We start from the raw sequence: 20,429 nt of genomic DNA on the forward strand, positions 1-20,429 counted from the left end.
TCTTTCTTTCTTTTAAGTCCACACGAAAACCCTGTTTGCGAGTGTTGAGAGATTCTCCTTTGGCTACACCTCAGATCCCATCCCATTCATTTGTACTGGGACTTTGGTTGCTTGGACTGTTGATATTTGGAGAGAGTTCCCAACTCTTCCCAAAGATTTCACAGAGCATTTATTTTTACTCTCAGTTTATACATCTCATTCTTTATTTTTTTTTTAAATTAACTTTAATTAACTCTGACCACAGAAAAGCAGGGAAAAGCTTTCTATTACCTCAACTGCATTAGCTTTGTCTCAGTGGAAAGTCCAGCACACCAACTTCTGAAGTGATCTGGGAACGCCTGAACGGGGAAAATTTCAATGTAGTTTTTGTCTCTGCAGGTGCAAATTGCCATCTTCAAAAAGGAATGCTTATGCCGACATCCTTCTAATTGGTGCTTGCTCCCCACCAAACTCAAATCATGGTGATCATGTCAGATTATACAGCCGTTCCCACCTCAAGCCAAAGCCAGCAAAAGCCTCTTCGGGTTGGATTTTATGATATTGAGAGGACCTTGGGAAAAGGCAATTTTGCGGTGGTCAAACTTGCCAGGCACAGAGTAACCAAAACGCAGGTGGGTGTGAGATTGTACTGCCTTGCCTCAGAGAGAAAATTTATCATGAGACATTGGGAGACGGTGCTCAGTGGAATTAATCAATTTTCACAAATGTAGAAAAAAAACCAATTTACCTGGAGAGGAATTCCCTGGGGTAGACAGTAATGAACAGAATATAGCTTAAGTACCAGTAGTAGTAAATTATTACACACTTTGAATAGTTCTCCAAATGAATATAAAGTAGAATGACACTAAGTCATAGAGGGGTCTTTTATGGCGTTGATTTCACAGTTATTGCTGGCTTAATTATAATATTGTTATTCTACTATTTATTTCTTCCTAAATAATTGCTACTTTTCAGAATGATAGAGTTATGCATTTGGGGCTAACTCTTTTTTACCTAATCAAATGGGTGTAAAAAAGTATAAATGCTTACAAGCTTTGTTGTTATAATTATACATTTATATTTGAATAATTATAACATTTAGAAAATGCTGAAATTATACTTTGAATCTGGATTGTACAAAGCATGGAATATCAAGTAGAAGTCACACTAACTGGCAGTCTAAATTCTAAGTAGATTTTACTTAAGAAACAAGTGAATTTTTTAAAAAAAGATTTCTATTCCAACTAAACATGTCTAAAGTTGTACTGCTCGTATATTTTCTTGTAAGTCCTGTCAGTCTATTGGTACTAAAATATTTTAGATGTTGCATTACTTTAATTTTCACATGTATATTGCCTTCCTTAAAATATGCTTAAGAAGGAGTGTAATTTTATAGCTTTAGTTTTCCTATAAATATGCTCTGCTTTTCACAAAAGTGTTAGTATTACTTGCAGCAACGTAACATATTTTATGAGTGCTCTGAGTTTCTTTTTGCTTAAACCTTAGGTTGCAATAAAAATTATAGACAAAACACGGTTAGATTCGAGCAATCTGGAAAAAATCTATAGAGAGGTTCAAATAATGAAGCTCTTGAATCACCCCCACATAATCAAACTATATCAGGTAAGAAATGATTTCAGACTATTGCCTGCCTGTTAGATATATTTTGGACTTTATGCGCCTAATGATCTTAATAATACTTGATTCCATTAGATGAACGTATTATTTCAGATCAAAACATGTTAAATAGTTTAAATGAGTATATTTCCAAAATGCTGATATTGAAATTTAATTCTTTTTGTTTTTAAGTATATTTGATATTTATAAAAGTATTTTGTTTATAGTATATGGAAAATTTTAAGAGAAAACTTCAAAACCTGATTCTGCATAGTGTGTAAATATTAATCATAAAGTTGTCAATAAACATTTTGCTTTTTAAGGAATAAGCAAGTAGCTTAAGAAATACAAAAATGACAACCAAAAAGGCATTTATGTAGATAATTTATTTTTTAAAAAAGCCTTTGTCACTGCAATATTTGTGAATGTCTGCTATCTATGGTCAAGCTACATGGCAATATAATATGCTTGAGTTTATTTTGATTTTACTTCTATAGAAAAATAAATATTTCAGGAGTTTTAAAATAATTAAATACATTGTATTAATTGGCTATTTGAATAAACTAGCGGAATGGTGGGGGATCTTTGTTAGCTCTCCCAACTTACGTGTTTCACGGCTGTTGATATTGTGCTTGATGCTTCTCTTTGATGGAATTTGAGCAATAGGAATTAGGTGAAATGCCACTTTGGAGGTGGAGAATGGTGTTGATTTGATTTTAACAGCACTGTCTAATTTTAATCCAGCTGGCCTCTTTCCCAGAACTTTTTAAATGCCTTATTCCTTCATATCTCTCTCCCCTCCCCAATAAAATACACGTATGTTTTTATTATGTGTAGGATGCAAGTGCTTTTTAGTGCCTTTGATATTTAAACTTCATTAGACAATATTAGAATTTATAGCTCTTGAAATTTTACACACACACACACACACACTCACTCACTCTCATTCATTCATTTCCCTGGTATTTTTATGGATGTGGGATACAAGTCAACACCTCTATACTAAAAAAGTTCAGTTATTCTTAATGGGATTTCCTTTGGATAATTTGTATTTATGATTTATGGCAGGATAACAAGAACTGTCACTAATAAATAATGTTTAGAAACTACTGTATATATTAAGCATTTTTAAAAACAAACTCAAATAGAATGATACACTTTGAAAACATGCTGATATTGGAAGAGCCATTCATATTTTGATGGCAATGGGTGTTGGAATTAGGCATGTTTAACCCTATACTGGAACAGCCTTCTCCAATGTGGTCCTGTGCAGATGTTTTGGAACAGCAACTTCCAGAATGTACAGGTCATATGATTCTATCACATTTGGAGAACCTCAGGTTGGCGAAGGCTGTACCAAATAATGAAACATATATAGTGTCAAGTATAAACAACTGAATAGCTTGTTTGTTCCTTATTGTATATTTTAAATTTATTTGTCATCTGTTTTTTCCAAGTCAGATGATGAATTGTATTAAGTGGACTTAAATATATGTCTTATCATTACATGTGTTTTAATAAATTTAATGAGGAATTAGATGTCAATCAGATGCCTCCATACAGAGATGTGCAGGTGTTAGGTTTTCCTGTAGATTGTCTCTGTAAGTCTTCTCTGTAGATTAAATATGGGTGAACAAGGAAATGCAGGTTTTGTGCTATTATAAATGGGCTTTATAATCAAAGGCATATTCAGGATTTCAGAAGTTTACATCTTTGATGTTGTTTTTCTGTCTCATATTCATCAGGTTATGGAAACAAAAGATATGCTTTACATTGTAACCGAATTTGCAAAGAATGGCGAAATGTTTGGTAAGTTCTCATGGCATATTAGCTGTGATCACCTACTTGCTTGTTATCCATAATTTAAATAATGGGGCCTCCACCATTCTGAATTAGACTAGAGTGACAGACAGAGAATTACAGAAAGAAAGGCAAGCCAGCAAAAAATCCTGCCCCTTTTCTCCCCTTATGGAAGCTTCTGCTATATCATAGACTCTTCATCAACTGAAGAGTCATAATTAGTTACAAATCTCTGGCCATCATGGATCGGTTTATACACACTAAACAAAAAGCAGATAGAGTGTATGTTGATTTACTACTTTGTGTGAATCAACCCTGTGTCTGCTATAGACTGAGCTGTCCAGTAGTAATATATAACTTAAGTAGCTGAAGTGCAGCTAAGTAAGGAGGTTTATTTGTAGATGCTTTTTAAGAGGTTATTGAAGCTGATATTAACGTGAAGACATTTCTGCCCTTTTAATCATGTTTGACAGATCATTTAACTACACGTGGGCACCTGAATGAACATGAAGCTCGGAAGAAATTCTGGCAGATACTTTCAGCTGTAGAGTATTGTCACAGCCATCATATAGTGCACAGGGACCTCAAAACGGAGAATCTTCTGTTAGATGCTAACATGAATATCAAGCTTGCAGGTGAGAATGCTGTCACTGCAAAACATATCCTGTTTTTCAAATCTTTTCTCATTAGAAGTTTATTATATGTTTCTCAAATAAACACAGCTTTGAAATCTACATTTTGAAAATCAATAAAATGGATGTGGTGGTCTTAGATAATTGCCAGAATAGATACAAATAATTTTACTTATTCATATATTATTAATAGACGTTGATGTTTTATTCACCTTCCTTTCTAGACTTTGGATTTGGAAACTTCTACAAATCTGGTGAACCTCTGTCCACCTGGTGTGGAAGCCCACCTTATGCAGCTCCAGAAGTTTTTGAAGGAAAGGAATATGAAGGCCCATATCTTGATATATGGGTAAGCTATAAATCCCATATTAACCACCTGGTAAGATATCAAAGGATGATACAGTGTATTTCACTGACTATATATGTTATTCTGTTATTGACAGAGCCTTGGTGTGGTGCTGTATGTCCTTGTCTGTGGTTCTCTCCCATTTGATGGACCCAATTTACCATCTTTACGACAAAGGGTGCTAGAAGGACGATTCCGTATTCCCTATTTCATGTCCCAAGGTGGGATTTCTATTTTTTTAAAACTTTTAACGCTTTCTTGTTTTATATTTTAATGTTTTTAAACAATGAACATAACCATTATTTATGTGGCATGTTAACATTTTGAATGAAAGATTTCCCTAGCTCTGTATTAATTAGGAAAATATAGTGTTCTTTTTCTACGTTCAAAAGCATTTAAAATGTAAAAGCTATATAATAAGATTTTTCTTTAGGAGAAAAAAAGGACTGAATTAATAGACAATATATTTTTAGAATTTATTTTAATCTTTCAATCACTATTTTGTCAGTAGCTGAATTGTTATCCATTGACTCTAGTACTTAAATAAGCTTCTTGTGAAATTTGTACAACAGAAGAATCCCTCCAAGTTACGCTTGTAAAATGTTAAAAGCAACTGAAGTTCCCTAAGATTTTGTGAAGGAAGTGGGAAATAGCTATGAAGATAGATTTGTCTTCATTATTGAACAATTTTCATGGGCCTGCTTTTTGTGAATAAGGAGACTTGAACACTAAGCTAACTTTTAAGTTACTCTGTTTGCCCTTAATTTTATATTCAAATGTTGCCGTTCTTGTCTTCTAAATGAATCACCAGATTGTGAAATGCTTATTCGACGGATGCTGGTTGTGGATCCTACAAAACGAATTACAATTGCTCAAATAAAGCAGCACAAGTGGATGCAGGCCGACCTGTCTCTTCAGCAGCAGTACTCTTTATCCTTCTCCATGCAGAACTATAACTCCAACCTCGGAGATTATAATGAGCAGGTCCTTGGGATCATGCAGACTCTTGGTATTGACAGACAAAGAACGATTGAGGTGAGTTTTTGACATCTTACTCTGAAAAGCCATTGTCTGTCTCGGACCGTATAAGGTGTGTCCTTTAGGAAAGTGGCACATGTTTGCCTATCGACTATCAGTGTATTGCTAAAAATGTATTCCTGCGTAGCTCATATAATTTTTACCTTTGTCTGGAGATTCTAGACAGGAATGCTTTTCAAATGCTCCAGCTGGCGTGACATTTTAAAATTTGAGATCAGAGAATGTTTAGTTCTGAGAATTCCAGTTTTTTCCATTCCTGAAGAAGCGCACCCAATCCCTAAGTTTGCCTTTATGACAATGGCTCTAAACCTTGCTCCTTGAAGTATAACTCCTCTAGCCAGTAATTTTAAATAACTTATTTTGCAATAAACTTGGGGGTGGGGGTGGGTGGGAAGGAGAGTGTATGTGTATGTGGCTGGCTGTCTTTCTGTTAGACAGATGTTTTTGGGATTAGTGAATGGATGGCTATACCTTTTTAAATGTATCTGTGCGCTATAATTAGTTTCTGTCTCCATTTCCCCTAGTCTTTACAAAACAGCAGCTACAATCATTTTGCTGCAATTTACTACCTTCTTCTGGAACGCCTCAGGGAGTATCGTAGCAATCAATTGTCCCATCGCTCAGTAAGCAGTCGCCAGCAAAGACCAAGAAGTTCAGACTTCAGCAACCTTGAGGTAAGGTCATCTATAATCATTCTTAGGTCAGCTAAGTTAAGCCAACTGAGTTCCCCATGCAGGTCTTTTTTTTTTTTTTTTGCTCCTGTTCATCTTAGAGCTGAACTATAGCTTAAGAGTGACAGAAGGAAGCATTTCTCTCATCATTTTTTGTGGGCCAAGAGACATATTTCGGCAGTTCTGGCATAAAGCATATTTCATTGCAGGTTGAAATAAAAGTTTGAATTCTGATAAACAAATTAGAATAAATTAAACCATTTGCTGTAGGAGATCTTGTGCATTCAGCATCAGCAAGCAGAGCTGGCAGTTAGCTTGCATTTGGACTTAATGTTTTATTCTCCAGTTTATTGTTCTGAAATTCAAAAAACTAAACTCAGGATATGTGTTTATTAAAGGACAAATGAATTAGTTCTGGCAAATTTATCTAGATTGTGCAGAATGTCAAATCAAAATGTAGTTGATCATTGCTTTGTTTCAAATCTCTTTAGTTGCCCCAGGATAAAATTGCCACTGAGAACTTCAGATCATCTCTGCTATATCACCAGCCTCCAAACCTGATTCAGTCCCCTTTGCAGGCAGATGTGGATTGCGACCTGAACAACCCATTACAGGTTGGTGCTCCTGGCATTCTGACATAATAGTTGACTGGAGGCCATCAGGAGAAACAGAAATCCTAGAACCATGGAGGCCTGAGAATACGTTTACAGATGTGTCCTTTATTTTTACCCTCCAATGTCAATCCGTTCGATATCACATGTGCCTTCTTGGAAAAATACTATAGAGGCACCAACAACAACGCCCAGAGTTGCTTCTTGTGAGATGGGTGGCCGTATAAACCTGATAGATAGATTAAATAAATAGATAAAGGCACTGTATTATTCCTTTTTTTTTTTTTTTTACTTTTCAGCCATTGTTTTTTCCTATGGATCCGAACTTCAACACCCTTTTTAGGAATCGTTCCATCTCTCCAAACAGCCTCCTGGAAACTACAATCAGTGAGGAAGTAAGGCAGGACAAGGAACTGGAGGAAGAAATCAGAGCTTTCAATCCAATTTGTTTTCCCATCAGCACAAGTCGAAGACACACATTGGCTGGAGTAACAACTCATTTTTATCAGCATTCTCCACCATGTAAGTGCTGTGAAGACAGGCTGCTTAATTAATATTTAAAAGAATACTTTCTCCTTGTACTGAAATTTTGATTAGTATTGGTATGTCCCTCCATCATCAACTGTCCTATGTCTTTCTTCATAGTGTATTTTTTAAATAAGCTTTTAAATAAGCCCAGCTTTGAAAAATCAGCTGTCATAGCTTTTCCTTTCAATTCACCTGTATTTGTCAGATAATTGCCTCATTTGTACCATATTTTTGAAATAACTTCTCTAAGGAAATTGAAGTAGTGGGTGGGCTAAAAATTGGACTTCCTTTCTTTCCTTCTTATGCAAATTCAGGTATCTCTTTATCTATGTCAGCTGACAATATCCAATTTTTTTTCTTTTGATTCCAATTAAAATGTTAGCAATCAGCATGTAGAACATCCCAGGCTACTGAAACAAGTACAAGAAGTATCATCATCAATGTCACCTATTCAGAAATACTTAACAATAACATCCTAATTTGCTTTTCCCCTCCCTTATCTCGATGATATAGCTTCTGGATATTGTGCCTTTATAGGTTTCTTTTTCCAATGAGGCTTAATTACTTATGCATGGGTTCACATTAGAGGGTAAAATTAAATAAGATTTTTATTCTCCCATATCCCTGGTTCTTCAGAAATTCTGCTCTTTCTCTTCAGTTGATATCTTTGAGCTCTGTCTGTCTCTCTTTCTGTGTACTGTATGTGTGTGTGTAAAAGTTGTAACAAAGACATTTATCTGTAAGCCTACTTTTTCCTTTTTCCCATCTGTCTATGCTACTGGAGCAGGATATTTTGATAATTAATATTGTGTTCTAGGTAGCATTCATTCATAATTTGTTATTCATAAAAATAATAAACAGGGCAAAAACCTCCACACCCACTAGCACTGATGATATTACATAGTCAGGTAATGAAAGGTGTGCAAGCAAACAACCAAGCTCAGAGAGCATCAAAGATTCCACCATTCATAATTTAAAAAAATAATAATTTGAAAATGGGAATGTCTGTTAAAGAAGCAACATTTCCTAATTGCGACCATGATTTAAATATCAGATTAGTTCCTGCAATCCTTCAAAACATCAAAATCATTCCTAGTGAACATGATAGTGCAAGGATCTCTCATTGTTTTTAATATATGTTTTAGCATATATTACTCTTACTCTGTAGTTAAAGTTGCATTGAACTGAATTTCATATTGTTTGACCTCAGGCATAGTACTGCCTAAGGCTTTTGTTAAGAGTAGCTCTTTTGTAAGTAGAAAAGGTTCATCTTGTATCCAATACTCTTGTTATTTTCTATACCAATTTCACAAATGTTCCCTTCTGCCTGTTTTTTTTTTATAGGTATAGTCATTTCCTCTTCTGCAAGCCCTACAGAAGGAACCAGTTCGGACAGCTGTCTCCCTTCGTCAGCAAATGATGGCTCTGAAATGCTGAGCAACTGTTTGGAAAATCAAATGAACCTTGGTCACCCAACCGCAGCTAGAGTTACATCATCGTTCCTGACTTCCCATTCAGATACCCCAGTGTTGCAAACTCAGGGCTGCAGAGGTGGCACTTCTCTGTTGCCTGTCAGTTTCCAAGAAGGAAGGAGAGCTTCTGATACCTCATTAACTCAAGGTAATCTTTCCTTGCTTGTACACACATAATCCAGGCCCACCAAATATTCTCTAGGTCTGCAATAGGAGTTTTAGACATTTGCCTGTGTTGTAAGTGTACTATACACCATGTCATATTCCTATTTGAAATTGTGGCCACGCTGGTATTTATAAAGAGACCTGCAAGTTATTTATACTCAAACAAAAAGAACATGCATATGATACAGAGGAATGTGTGCGTGGGAGTGTATGAGGGGGAACCAGATGATAATCTGCGGCTGTCATTCAGGGTGGCCTAAGTGGGAAAGGAGGGATATATAACTTTGAAGATAGCTGTGGGTTTAAGAGAGGCGCTATTTACCAGATCATGTGTTGCTCTACAGGCTTGAAGGCATTTAGGCAGCAGCTCCGGAAGAATACTAGAGCCAAAGGTTTTCTCGGACTGAATAAAATCAAAGGCCTTGCTCGCCAGGTGTGCCAGTCCTCCTCTGCTCGGATAGCACGGAATGGCCTGGGCCCTTTCCAGCATCCCCAGCAGAATACCTGCATGTACAGCAATGGGGGAAATGGTGGCAGCAGCGGCAGCAGCGGCAGCGGAAGTGGCAGAGAGAGCAGGAACGTGCTTGAAGAGGTGCTCCAGCAGCAAAGGTGAACACACAGCCTCTGCCGTGAGAAACGCTCCTTAGACTGCAGCCTTTGCAACCAGAGTAATATGTATTGACCTGGGGCTCTCTTTGAAATCAAACGCATTGTTTATTTTTTTCACTTTGTAAAGGTTATGGAGAGGTTTGTTGACCTCTGCATCATTTTGTGAAATAAAGTGTTCAGGTTTAAACATAATTTAATGACATCAAGTCGTTGGGTGAGAAGTGTTTCTGCTATTAGTAGCGGATTTATTTGAGGGGGGGAAACTGTTTTAAGATTTAATTTGCACGCAGAGAAAGATGTTTTTTTTGTGCTCTTCATTGTTTTTCCACGATATTAAAGTAAGATTCTTCTGAACCCAGTGCCCTTGGGAACATCCGCTGATCAGATCAGTAATGCCAGGCCCATCATTTGCAGATTTGGGGTTTTTTGTATTACTGATATGTCTGCGAGCTTAATATTCATGGACCCATCCATACATTTTGTATGGATAAGACGTATTTTTGCTGCTGTGAGCTTCAAGAGCCTCGAGAATGGACTGGATCCCAGTCCCTGACTTCGCATTTGGTTGGTTGTGTTTTTGTGGGGCTATGATAACTTCAGGAAAGTTGTTGCACTCTTAACCCAAAATGAGTTAGAAGAATGGCAATAGTGGGTGAGAACGACACGAGAAACTTAACACCAGCGGGTAACCTCTTTGCTTTCTCTTTCTTCTGTTCAGAATGCTCCAGCTGCAGCATCACCAACCAAACTGTCACCAGCCTTCTCAGTCACACAACATCCTCTTTCCCGACTCTTCAAACAGTAATACATCCAGATCCCTACTCCTCTCTCAACTGCACAGTGAGAACTCATCAGAACTCGCTTTTCATAACACTCGATTTCTTCAGCCTCACCTTTTTGGAGTTGCTGTCTCTCCAGTAACTTCAGCTGCTCACCTTCTCGATACCCATCTACATATTAGTAGCAACGTATCTCCAGTTGCGTCTGTGTTTTCTCAACCAAGTAGTTTTACTGTGCAACCTCTGAGCTACGACACAGCTACTTTACAGCATCATGGGGACTGTGAAATGGAGGATCTTACTTCAAACCAGATGGGGAAATTTGTCTTAGTCAAATGAGATTTTTCTCCTGTTCTCTTGATCATCACCTTCAGGAGAGAGTGGTTGGGACCTTATTAAAGCCTGCAAGCAAGAGATTTTTTTATTTTGCTAAGGGGATATCAGAAGCAATAACATGTTTGAAATATGTGCTGAGGCCCTTCATATGAAGAAGCTCATATCTTTATAGAACTGAAAAAGCAATACTTAGGTCTTTTGGCTTCAATATTCTTGCACTGAACAAGTATAATGAGAAAACCTTTTTGTTTGGTAGAAACCAATGAGTCAGGTGGGGCGGCAAAGGGGAAAATAATGGTTTTCTGGTACTGTATTAAAGTCAGGTCTGCTGTTATGTAAAAGTAGATGGTTGTTTCTGGTTCTATTGTAGCAGGGAAAGCCTCTTCAAAGAAGTGATTAGTGTTATGGTATTCCAATTCACTTCACTTGTTATGGATTTGTGAAGACGATTACCTCTTACAAAAACTATCACAGAAACAATAGCATTATGCATCGTAGAAAAATAATGCTAAAAGCATCTCCACTTTTTATGTTTATGCTAATGAAAACCAACACTTTTCAGTTTTACTTCCCAACTTAGATGATTATAACTTGATAAAACTGTGAACATTTTGCTTAGTAACTCTCCTGTAGTAGCTAAGAAAAGTTTGTAATTACGAGAAGCAGTTAACATTATAAGCAATGCTGAGGATTTTGTTCTGGGACTACAAGCTGTTTTTCTGTCTTTGTTTCTCTTTAGCAAGAGAAACTTAAGAATATATTACATATTGGCATGGAATTGCTCATACAGTGCTTTAGGAAATATTGGGGTGGGAAATATATAAACAAAAGTTTTGTTTTGTTTTCCTTCTCAAGCCATGGCCTCACTTTGATGGTGCGTGCTGGGCATAATGTTTTATAGTGCTGTACACATTTATTGCTGCTACAAATGAGGTTTTTATGCATTTTGCTTTCAGGGTCCAAACTGAACTGGCTTGTTGGGAAAAAGTGCAATATTTTAAAAATAAAACATTTATTTTGGCAGTTGAAAGTATAAGAAAGCACAACAGTGATTTTTGAACAAATTAGTTACAATGGGAAGAACAGCACAACTTTGGAGTTTTGTTCTTTTTTACCTGAACAGATTGGGTTTTTTAAAAGAAACTAGATTTTTAATGTGCAGTTTAATATGATCTGTTGTATGCACACATTCAGGAATTGGAAATCATTACACACTACGAGATAATCTTTTGAATAAGCTCTTTTTTTGGTTTCATGATATTTGGTTTCTCTTACCATTTGGTAGCTTCTGTCTGCATTGATGGAAGCCAGGCATACTTTGGCACAGAAAGGGAGGAGGGTGGCCATCCTCCGTCAGTGGGTGGAGGAGGAGGATGAAGAAGTAGTCGGGGGCTAGGAGCAGGTGAGCACATAGTGAGCCATCTGGGCTCTAGGTTACCATTTGGGTGCCAAAATTAGCTCTGTTCTGTCTAATTCTTTAAGGACCCATCTCTCTAAAAATAACTCGGGTGCCTTCAAGTTGCTACTGCTTTGTGCAGCCTGCAGTGTTATATATATGTGAAAAAAGAAAAAAAATATTTTTTAAATAAATAAACCAAAGATTGTCTGGCAGATGGGAAGTGGGTACGACGGGTAAGATGATACGGTATATGTTCAATGGTTTTGTGACTCTTGAGTTTCACTCATTCATGTACAGTGTCTGCTTGTCTGGGACCTTGGGTTCCTGCTGCTGCTGCCTCTTTGTTTTGTAAGATCTTCAAGGTGAAGCTAAATTACTCTGTGTAATCTTCTCTGACTGGTGCCTTTCAGCAAAAAAAAAAAAAGTAAAAAAAAAGTAAGATAAAACAGTTTATGTGGACTGCAAAGTGGCAGGGTAAATGGTTTTGGAGGGTGACTTCCACAAGGGAAACAAGGTCATGCCAAAGCAGCAGCATTGCCTTCGTGTTCATAAAACAATTCCATGTGTTATTTCAAGAAAGGTAAGCTTCTTTCTTTTGGATCTTTCTCTTTTATCTGCCATGGATCAACAGGCCATAAAAACAATCTGTTTGTTCTAAGCAGTGACAAGCACTTTACTTCTAGACTCTCCTCTCCAAATGATAAAGACTATGCTTTCAATTATTCGGAGAAAGAAAAAGGTCATTTTCAACATTTCAGGGTTTGTGCATTGCTTCTTCTTGTCATATTCTTGACAGTACTGTTCGGCAGACTGCAATGCAATAGATTATTTAAAGACACTATGTGATTGATTCAATTAAGATGTATAGTTTTTATTTTTTATCATGACTGAAAATCATTTTGTTTCTTATGTTAAAATGAGAGATGTGCACCAACTAATTAGTTCTGTTTTATTTAATATTTAAATAAAAGTTGTTTTAAAATAATTTGTGATCAATGCTGCGTTTATTTTGAAAAATAATATGAAGTGTGAATGTATTTTGGGGACTCAACTCTGGACTTCGTTTCAGAAATCTCAGTTTGGGAACCCCACACTAGTGGATTAGGAAGAACAGGGCAATCCAGTGGCCTATCCTTAATCCAACAAGACCAAATGCCGGTGGATTTAATGGCTATTTGAAATTGGGGACTTTCCCTCTTTAGTTCTATATTGGGTTACATTCTGCATCAGAATGGTGTACAATTTGGGTTCTCTTGAACTCTCGGATATTGCTTGAAGAGGATGTAGCACTGTGGGCGCTTTTGTACAAATCCATGCTAAACATGTTTCTTTCTGGATCAAGAGGCCCTGCTTGCAATAATTCATGCCTTGGTCAGTTTCTGCTTTAATTATTGCAATGAAGTCTATATGTGGATGCCCTTGACCATTCAGAAACTACAATTCTTTCAAAATACAATAGTGTGGGTAGTTATGTGTATACTCATGTAACATACTACTTCAGGAACTGCAATGGCTCCTTATAGATTTCTGGGTAGAGTTCAAGGTGCTAGTTATTATCTCTAAAACCATTCATAGCATAGAACTTAGTTATTTTCAGGACTATGCATCAGATTATTTCTACCAGTCTTACAAGATTTGATAAATTTGGCATCTTTGGGATGATCTTTGAGAATATGAACCAAGCTCAGCCTTGGTTATATCCTATTGTGTTTTGGATTTTTTTGGTTGATTATTTCTGTTCTGTATTTTAATTCTATGTTAGCTACCCAAACTTGTATTTATATGTTGGGCAGTCATAGAAATCCAGTGAATACATTCTATAGCAGATAATGCTTCAGAAACATTATCGATTATAAGAAAGATTTGTCTCACTTTTTTTCCAGAAAGCATTTATAAATACTGTACCTTTAATAAAGAAGTCATTTTATAAGCAAGACAATAAGAGTTTGATAGACATTCTGTGAATTTATTCGATGTTTGAGGTAACTTTAAGATATATATATACACACACACAAATACACTTTCTGGTATTATTGATTATATTTTACATGGAAAAAATAAAAAATCTAAGAAAATATGAGGTAAAGTAAGAAGCTTTTGAGCATATATGAAAGATGACCAGTGCAGAATTATAAAAATCTTTTCTGACTGATAAAAAAGAACTTCTTATGCACATGAAATAAAATATTAATTGAATCATGTAAAACAAAAATACTGGGAAGGAAGTAAAAACAGTTAATAAATTACTAGCTTCTCAACTGAAACTATAGAAACAATATTGTATTTTTTCAATTATTAAAAGATATCCAGGGTAAAACATATAATGTTGCTGACTTTCCAAAAATCAACTTTTTTTAAACTCTGTCTCAGTTATACAATACTGAGTCAAACTTAACTGAAGAAGAAATTGATTTTTATAAAGAATAGCTCTCTCTACAATTATACATGATCATACTATCTATTTAGCTGCACTTTTATCTGTCTGAGAAGTACACTAACAAATAACCACATAATCTATGGAAACAGAGAAAGCTCTCCGTTTGGATGGTTATATCACAGAGAGATATAAAAACCCACTGAGTCCTTGGACATAATGCCATTGGACTGATATCTTTTTTAAAAAAATGTTTTATCCCATTCTCCTTCAATAAAGCTTGTATAATTCTGATTTTGAAGGCTGATATTGTTCCTATGGCTGCATTAGCTAACCTTGTTAAATGCTGATGTAAAGAATAATTAAGATAATCCTGGCATGTACATTACCAATTATAGTGCCTTTGGTTACCCATTTGGTTAATTAATCCAGTTTAATTATAGGCTGCCATGCATCTGATAATAGAATATTAAATTACTAATTGATACGCTAGCTATGCATCCCTAAAGCTTTAAAAAACTGGTGCTGATTTTGTTGCTTGTGGAAAATGCCTTTGATAAAATGCAGCAGAAATTTTCGTATAAGGTCTTGGCTAAATATATAATTCCTCCTTTTTTTATTAATTCAATCAGTATGTGGTATTCTTGTCCCTTTAATAGGACTTTTACAATCATTACTAAACCTTTAATTGTGCCTGGTTGGTAAACATATCTGTATTTTTCACCAATCAGCAGTCTAGCTGTCAAATTTGGTATTAATTACAATTTCTGGCCACTATTCAAGGGTTGCATCACATATAGTACATTGCATTAGTCCAGACAAGCTGTAACCAAGGCTTGGATGACTGTTGCTAAGTTGCTAAGTCAAGCTAGCTCAGGAAGGATTATGTTTGTTGCATTAAGTGTAATTGTGCTCCTGGCCAAAGATCCCACTTGCAAGTGCAATAATGTCTGTGGATCAAGGGATATTCCCAACTGTGGAGCTGCTCCTGCTGGATGCATACAGTCCCATCAAGAGTAAGCTTATCTTTATATCTTTCCAGTGGTGGGATTCAGCTTGTTCACACCACTTCGGCAGAACCGGTAGCTAATTTTTTGTTGCCCAGGCCCAGAATGGACTTCCGGAAGGGGCATCCACACAGAGAACCGGTTGTTCACATTTTTGAATCCCACCACTGTATCCTTCCCCTTTGCCAAAAGTCCACTGTTTTGTCTGCATTTAATTTCAGCTTCTCTCATTCAGCCATTATTGAAGTTAAGCAAAGTTTAAGGGTATAGATTACTCTCTGTAGTTAGAAGATAAGGAGAAGTAGAGCTGGGTATTATCAACACACAAATGTTGGCACACAATTTTAAAGCTCCAGATGACCTCAGTGCTTTCATGAAAAAGCTAAAAAGCATATGTGACAAGCCAGAAAACATAACAGATACCATAAATCTATTATCTAAATATCAAATACTAATCTTACAGTACACGTAGTCTTTGACTTACAACAGTTCATTTAGTGACCGTTCAAAGTTACAATGGCACTGAAAAATGGGACTTATGACCGTTTTTCACAGTTATGACCTTTGCAGCATCCCCATGGCCATGTGATCAAAATTCAGACGCTTGGCATCTGGTTCTTATTTATGACCATTGATGTGTCCCAAGGTCATGTGATCACCTTTTGTAAACTTCTCACAAGCAAAGTAAATGGGGAAGCCGGTTCATTTAACTTATCAACTGCAGTGATTCACTTAACAACTGTGGCAAGGAAAGTTATAAAATGGGGCAAAACTCATTTAACAAATGTCTCATTAACAACAGAAATTTTGGGCTCAATTGTGGTCATAAGTTGAGGGTTACCTATACCATCTTCTGGACACAGCCCAACAGGAAGGACACTAGTGTCAGTAAAGCTAAGTGATCCAAAAGAATATGGTGGACAATATAGAAAGTTCCTGAGAAGTCTAGGAGTGAACTGTATTTCTTTGATCTGATTTCCAACATTAGTCATTCATCCAGGTGATATTTCAGGGTCCAGAAAATCAGTTTTGCTCAGGTACATCTGCAACTACTGTTTTTCTCAGTCACATTACTAATCTTCTTCTTCAAGGGACAGCTTTAAAATGCATCCATTTTTGCAGAGAAGTATTCAAAACACCAACAATATTTTGGAAGATTTCAAATATCACTGCTTCATAGAGATAATACTTCTTTACAGATATCTCTTAGATCAGTCTACTGTACATATTCTGAGCTTTGGCTTTGTCAAACGCATACCCAGTCTAAAACGAGTAGCTGCAATAGTAGTAGTATATATTAGATACCCTTTAAGATATTACCTCAAGCTAAAAACAATAACAAAATCACATATTATTTTCATTATCAGAGATATCTTGATTCAGCAATAGTATCCTTTCCTTGCCTTTACTTTATATTCCCAATTTTCCTATTCCACTTCAGGTATATCATTGTTTTTTGGTCTTTCCTAATCTCATGGGAAAAGAAAAAAAAAGTATGAATAACCAAGGGAACAAAGAAGTATTTGTGTATCCTCAGTCATCCAGGTCATGGTCTTCAAGGAAAAACAAAGTCCAGTTGCCTTTTGAAAAAACACCTTTGAGACAAGAATTATTTGTGCATTTTATTACTATAAGCCAACTGTATATAACAGTTTACATAGAGGCAGCTGTTGCACCTTACAGCCAGTGTTGTGAAATATCTTCAGTGCATCTCTTCTTGGCTCCTCAGATTTGTTGATGTTAAATAACTGAGTGTTTATTAAAAAGATGTTCTTCATGTAAGTACATTCTATGAATTTAAAAAGTTGAACCCAAAAGTTGGCATGAGACAATAGAACCCCCCCAAAAATGGAATAAAGCACAAGTTTCAAATGATCTTTTACAATTTCTCTTTTACAATTTCTCTAATAAAATTGAGGGGGGGGGGAAATCTGTCAGCAAAACAAAGTTCAGGGAACATAGATGAACAAGATACATAATGAAAACTAGCCATCCTCTTTTTGAAGAACTGTTGATTGAGTTCCTTGGATTACAAAGGCTAGCAAAAGGCTAGTAAAAATAATTGTAGTAGGAATGGGGGACGTAGAGGAAACAGAGAGAAAATGTGATGGCATAACTTTATGTGGAATAGACACCATATCATCCCATGTCTTACAAATCATATTTGGAGTTTGAATAGAGGCTTTTCCTTATGATTAAAAAGTCCTGCTTCATGCCATGGCCTGAGTTAATTAGAATTAAGACCACATGAAGTCAAAACATCTTGTGACCATTAAATCCCCAGCAGGTATAAGTAGAAGCAATGATGTAAAAATGGGAAAGGCTATTCAAACTATTCTTGCTGTTCTATCCATGAAATAATTAGATATGCAATTTGAATCTGGTTTTTGAACATTCAGAATTGTCTGTGAAAGCTAATTGGCGTGGAAATGTTCCCTTTCATTTATTAACTTTGATTGGGTCAACAGCAGCAGCTGTTTCTGACAGGTGTTGCTTAGGCAGAGTGTGCCTTACTTGACTAACCCCTCAGTTTGTATCACTGCAGTGGTACTTAACATGGCAATGCTTTAAAAATGAATTAGATGTTGTAAGAGGTACAAGTGAGAATCAGTTTGGTGTAACGTTTAAGATACCAGCCTAGAAGCCAGGGGACTGTGAGTTCTAGTCCCATCTTAAGAACAAAAGGCAGCTGGGTGAACTTGGACCAGTTATATCCTAGGAAGCAGGCAAGGACCTCCGAAACCTTGCCAGGAAAACTGCAATCTATTCCAGGCAGGTTGCCAGGAGGAGGAGGAGGAGGAGTTTGGTAAGGTAGATTTATAAAGTCAATTTTGAAAATACAATACTGGTTAACTCTACTTGCTTTTGTGCTCAATACAAGACTTCTCTGTCTTATTTCTAAAGATCTATGTAATTTAATGGAACCCTAACATTTGAAAGAGTGCTTTCTCCTATGTGAGCTTGATTCAAGATTTATGGTTGAATCCTAGCTCGAAGATTTTAAAAAAATATTTGTTTAGGGAATGTATAACTTCCTCCAAAAATACAAATAGTGGTGGCTTTATAAGCTTTTTGGCATCAAATTATACTTTTAAAAAGTCCCAAGACTTTTTAAATAGTTATACACTCAGCTTGCCTTTTAATTTTGCAGCTTCTGAATTTATTTGCATATTGCTATGCAAATGATTGTTTTTACTGCGTTAGGTAAGCTGATTGTATTTAGTTTTTTTTTTATTGCATTGTACTTCAAATTTTATTTTTACATTAGCCTGACAGGATGAAGGACAATTTAAAATTTCAAATACCCAAATATGTAAAACATACTAAAGTTTCTTGCCTTTCAGAAATGATATAGGTTTCTCAGAGTGTCCTTGGTTTTTGAACTCAGGGTTAAATTGAAAAGTATTCTGAACAAGAATTCTAAATTCCACTGGTTGAGTGCTTTCACACAGGTTAGTACTGCATACATGGGAATGATATTATTCCTGTTGTTATTTGCTATGTTATATTTCCATCATGTATGATTCCGTCATCATATGATTAACAGAATCCACCAAGATATGGATGGAATATGAAGAAATGGGTCAACTGGAGACAAAAAAAAACCCTTTTAGATCAGGGGTGTCCAACTCGCAATATCACGTGACATTCGCGATGTATTGTGACTTTTTCCCCATTGCCGGCAATGGGGTTTTGCCATGACGCATCCGACCTGCAGGCCAGCAGTTTGACACCCCTGTTTTAGATCTTCATTACAGTTATTTACTAGGTTACAGAGTACTAGTTACACCAGGACAGTAATAGCTGGTTGGTAGCTCTAGAAGTATTCAACCAAATTCATTGTCAGTGTGAGGTGATGTAAGTTTGCAGTAGGGCAACTTTAGGTCCTACCGCACTGTGATTGACATTTTATCAGCTACTCAGTGGAATAATAGTATTCTGTCAATCACAGTCATTCTAGCCTTTAATAGAGACAGGGCTGCAGTGCCAACATGGCAGGAGCTGAGAAACCAAGGAAAGGACTGAGAAGATTTCTGTCTCCCTCTCATCAGGGACTAATCATAGGTTAACCAATGAGTGTTCTCTTGAAAGATCTTTTGTTCTCAGCAGTCAGGAGGAGATGTTGGCAGGCTTTATTTGTGTCATCTGTTTTTGTACAAGAATTTGAACAAGAACTTTTACTTTTTCCACATACTCATGCCTCTCCTGTTTCATAAACAAAAATAAAAATTGCCTCTGCATGCCTACTTTTGGCAGAATAATTTATTTGGCACATATCACTAGGAAACCAGGGCTGACACATGCTATGCTTAACACTTTCCTTCCTCCTTTGTATAGTGTATTGGGATTTTGTTTAACTATTCCAGAAATCTAAATGTGAAAAATGCTTGGCATGCATTGTAATACAAACCAGAAGTGTTCAGTATTTGGATCTTAGGTGAGCAAAAGGGCATAGGATCTAACATGAATATCCTTCCTGTAGCTGTTAGTGCCTTCTTAAAGGAGCTGTACATTTTTATCATTCCTTCCTTCCTTCCTTCCTTCCTTCCTTCCTTCCTTCCTTCCTTCCTTCCTTCCTTCCTTCCTTCCTTCCTTCCTTCCTTCCTTCCTTCCTTCCTTCAATCACTCATTCATTCAAATGTTGCTTACAACAACAATTTTCCTAGCTCTGTATGATTTTATGGCTTTATTGCTGCCTTCTTAATGTCACTTAGTTCAATCATGTATTTTCTGAGCACTTGTGATTACTGAGAGAGACCAGGAAAAGTCCAGGCTCCTTTAAGGAACTGCTGACTAGGGTGCCCATGTCAGATCGAAGGCACCTTTAGCCATTTTGAATCCTAACAAATTACATCCCCAGTGCAATAACACATATGTTGTGAAATGGTATTTATGCATTCTAAACAGGAGATAACTAATTTGTGGAACAGTTCCAAGTTATCTAGGTGAGTGTGAAATCTCCCATCAGAAATGTTCCTATGAATGAGAATACGATACGAACAAGTAATGCATTCATAGTTCTTTGGGTTTCTAGAGTGCTAATATTCCTCCTATGATTGGTAGTA

General features: G+C 36.4%; 1 protein-coding gene across 1 annotated transcript; it reads left to right on the top strand.

The window, feature by feature from the left end:
• Window positions 1–390: 390 nt before the first annotated feature.
• SIK1 (salt inducible kinase 1) lies at window positions 391–12,074 on the top strand. The gene is made up of 13 exons (XM_015814763.1): window positions 391–611; window positions 1,486–1,602; window positions 3,342–3,405; window positions 3,870–4,031; window positions 4,253–4,377; window positions 4,472–4,595; window positions 5,186–5,409; window positions 5,937–6,086; window positions 6,575–6,697; window positions 6,994–7,216; window positions 8,567–8,842; window positions 9,204–9,468; window positions 10,187–12,074. Exons 1-13 carry the CDS (start codon window positions 459–461, stop codon window positions 10,584–10,586), a joined length of 2,406 nt encoding a protein of 801 aa, XP_015670249.1. The 5' UTR covers window positions 391–458; the 3' UTR covers window positions 10,587–12,074.
• Window positions 12,075–20,429: the final 8,355 nt, after the last annotated feature.

Source organism: Protobothrops mucrosquamatus, unplaced genomic scaffold (assembly GCF_001527695.2).
Source record: "Protobothrops mucrosquamatus isolate PMUCROS unplaced genomic scaffold, P.Mucros_1.0 scaffold_93, whole genome shotgun sequence".
NCBI lineage: Eukaryota > Metazoa > Chordata > Lepidosauria > Squamata > Viperidae > Protobothrops > Protobothrops mucrosquamatus.

What these genes read in the sequence shown, in the direction of transcription:
- SIK1 (XM_015814763.1), top strand. Translation starts at nt 459, where the DNA reads ATGGTGATCATGTCAGATTATACAGCCGTTCCCACCTCAAGCCAAAGC. An exon ending in TCCCTATTTCATGTCCCAAG is followed by an intron (nt 4,596 to 5,185) that starts GTGGGATTTCTA and finishes ATGAATCACCAG; the next exon opens with ATTGTGAAATGCTTATTCGA. An exon ending in GAGGTGCTCCAGCAGCAAAG is followed by an intron (nt 9,469 to 10,186) that starts GTGAACACACAG and finishes TCTTCTGTTCAG; the next exon opens with AATGCTCCAGCTGCAGCATC.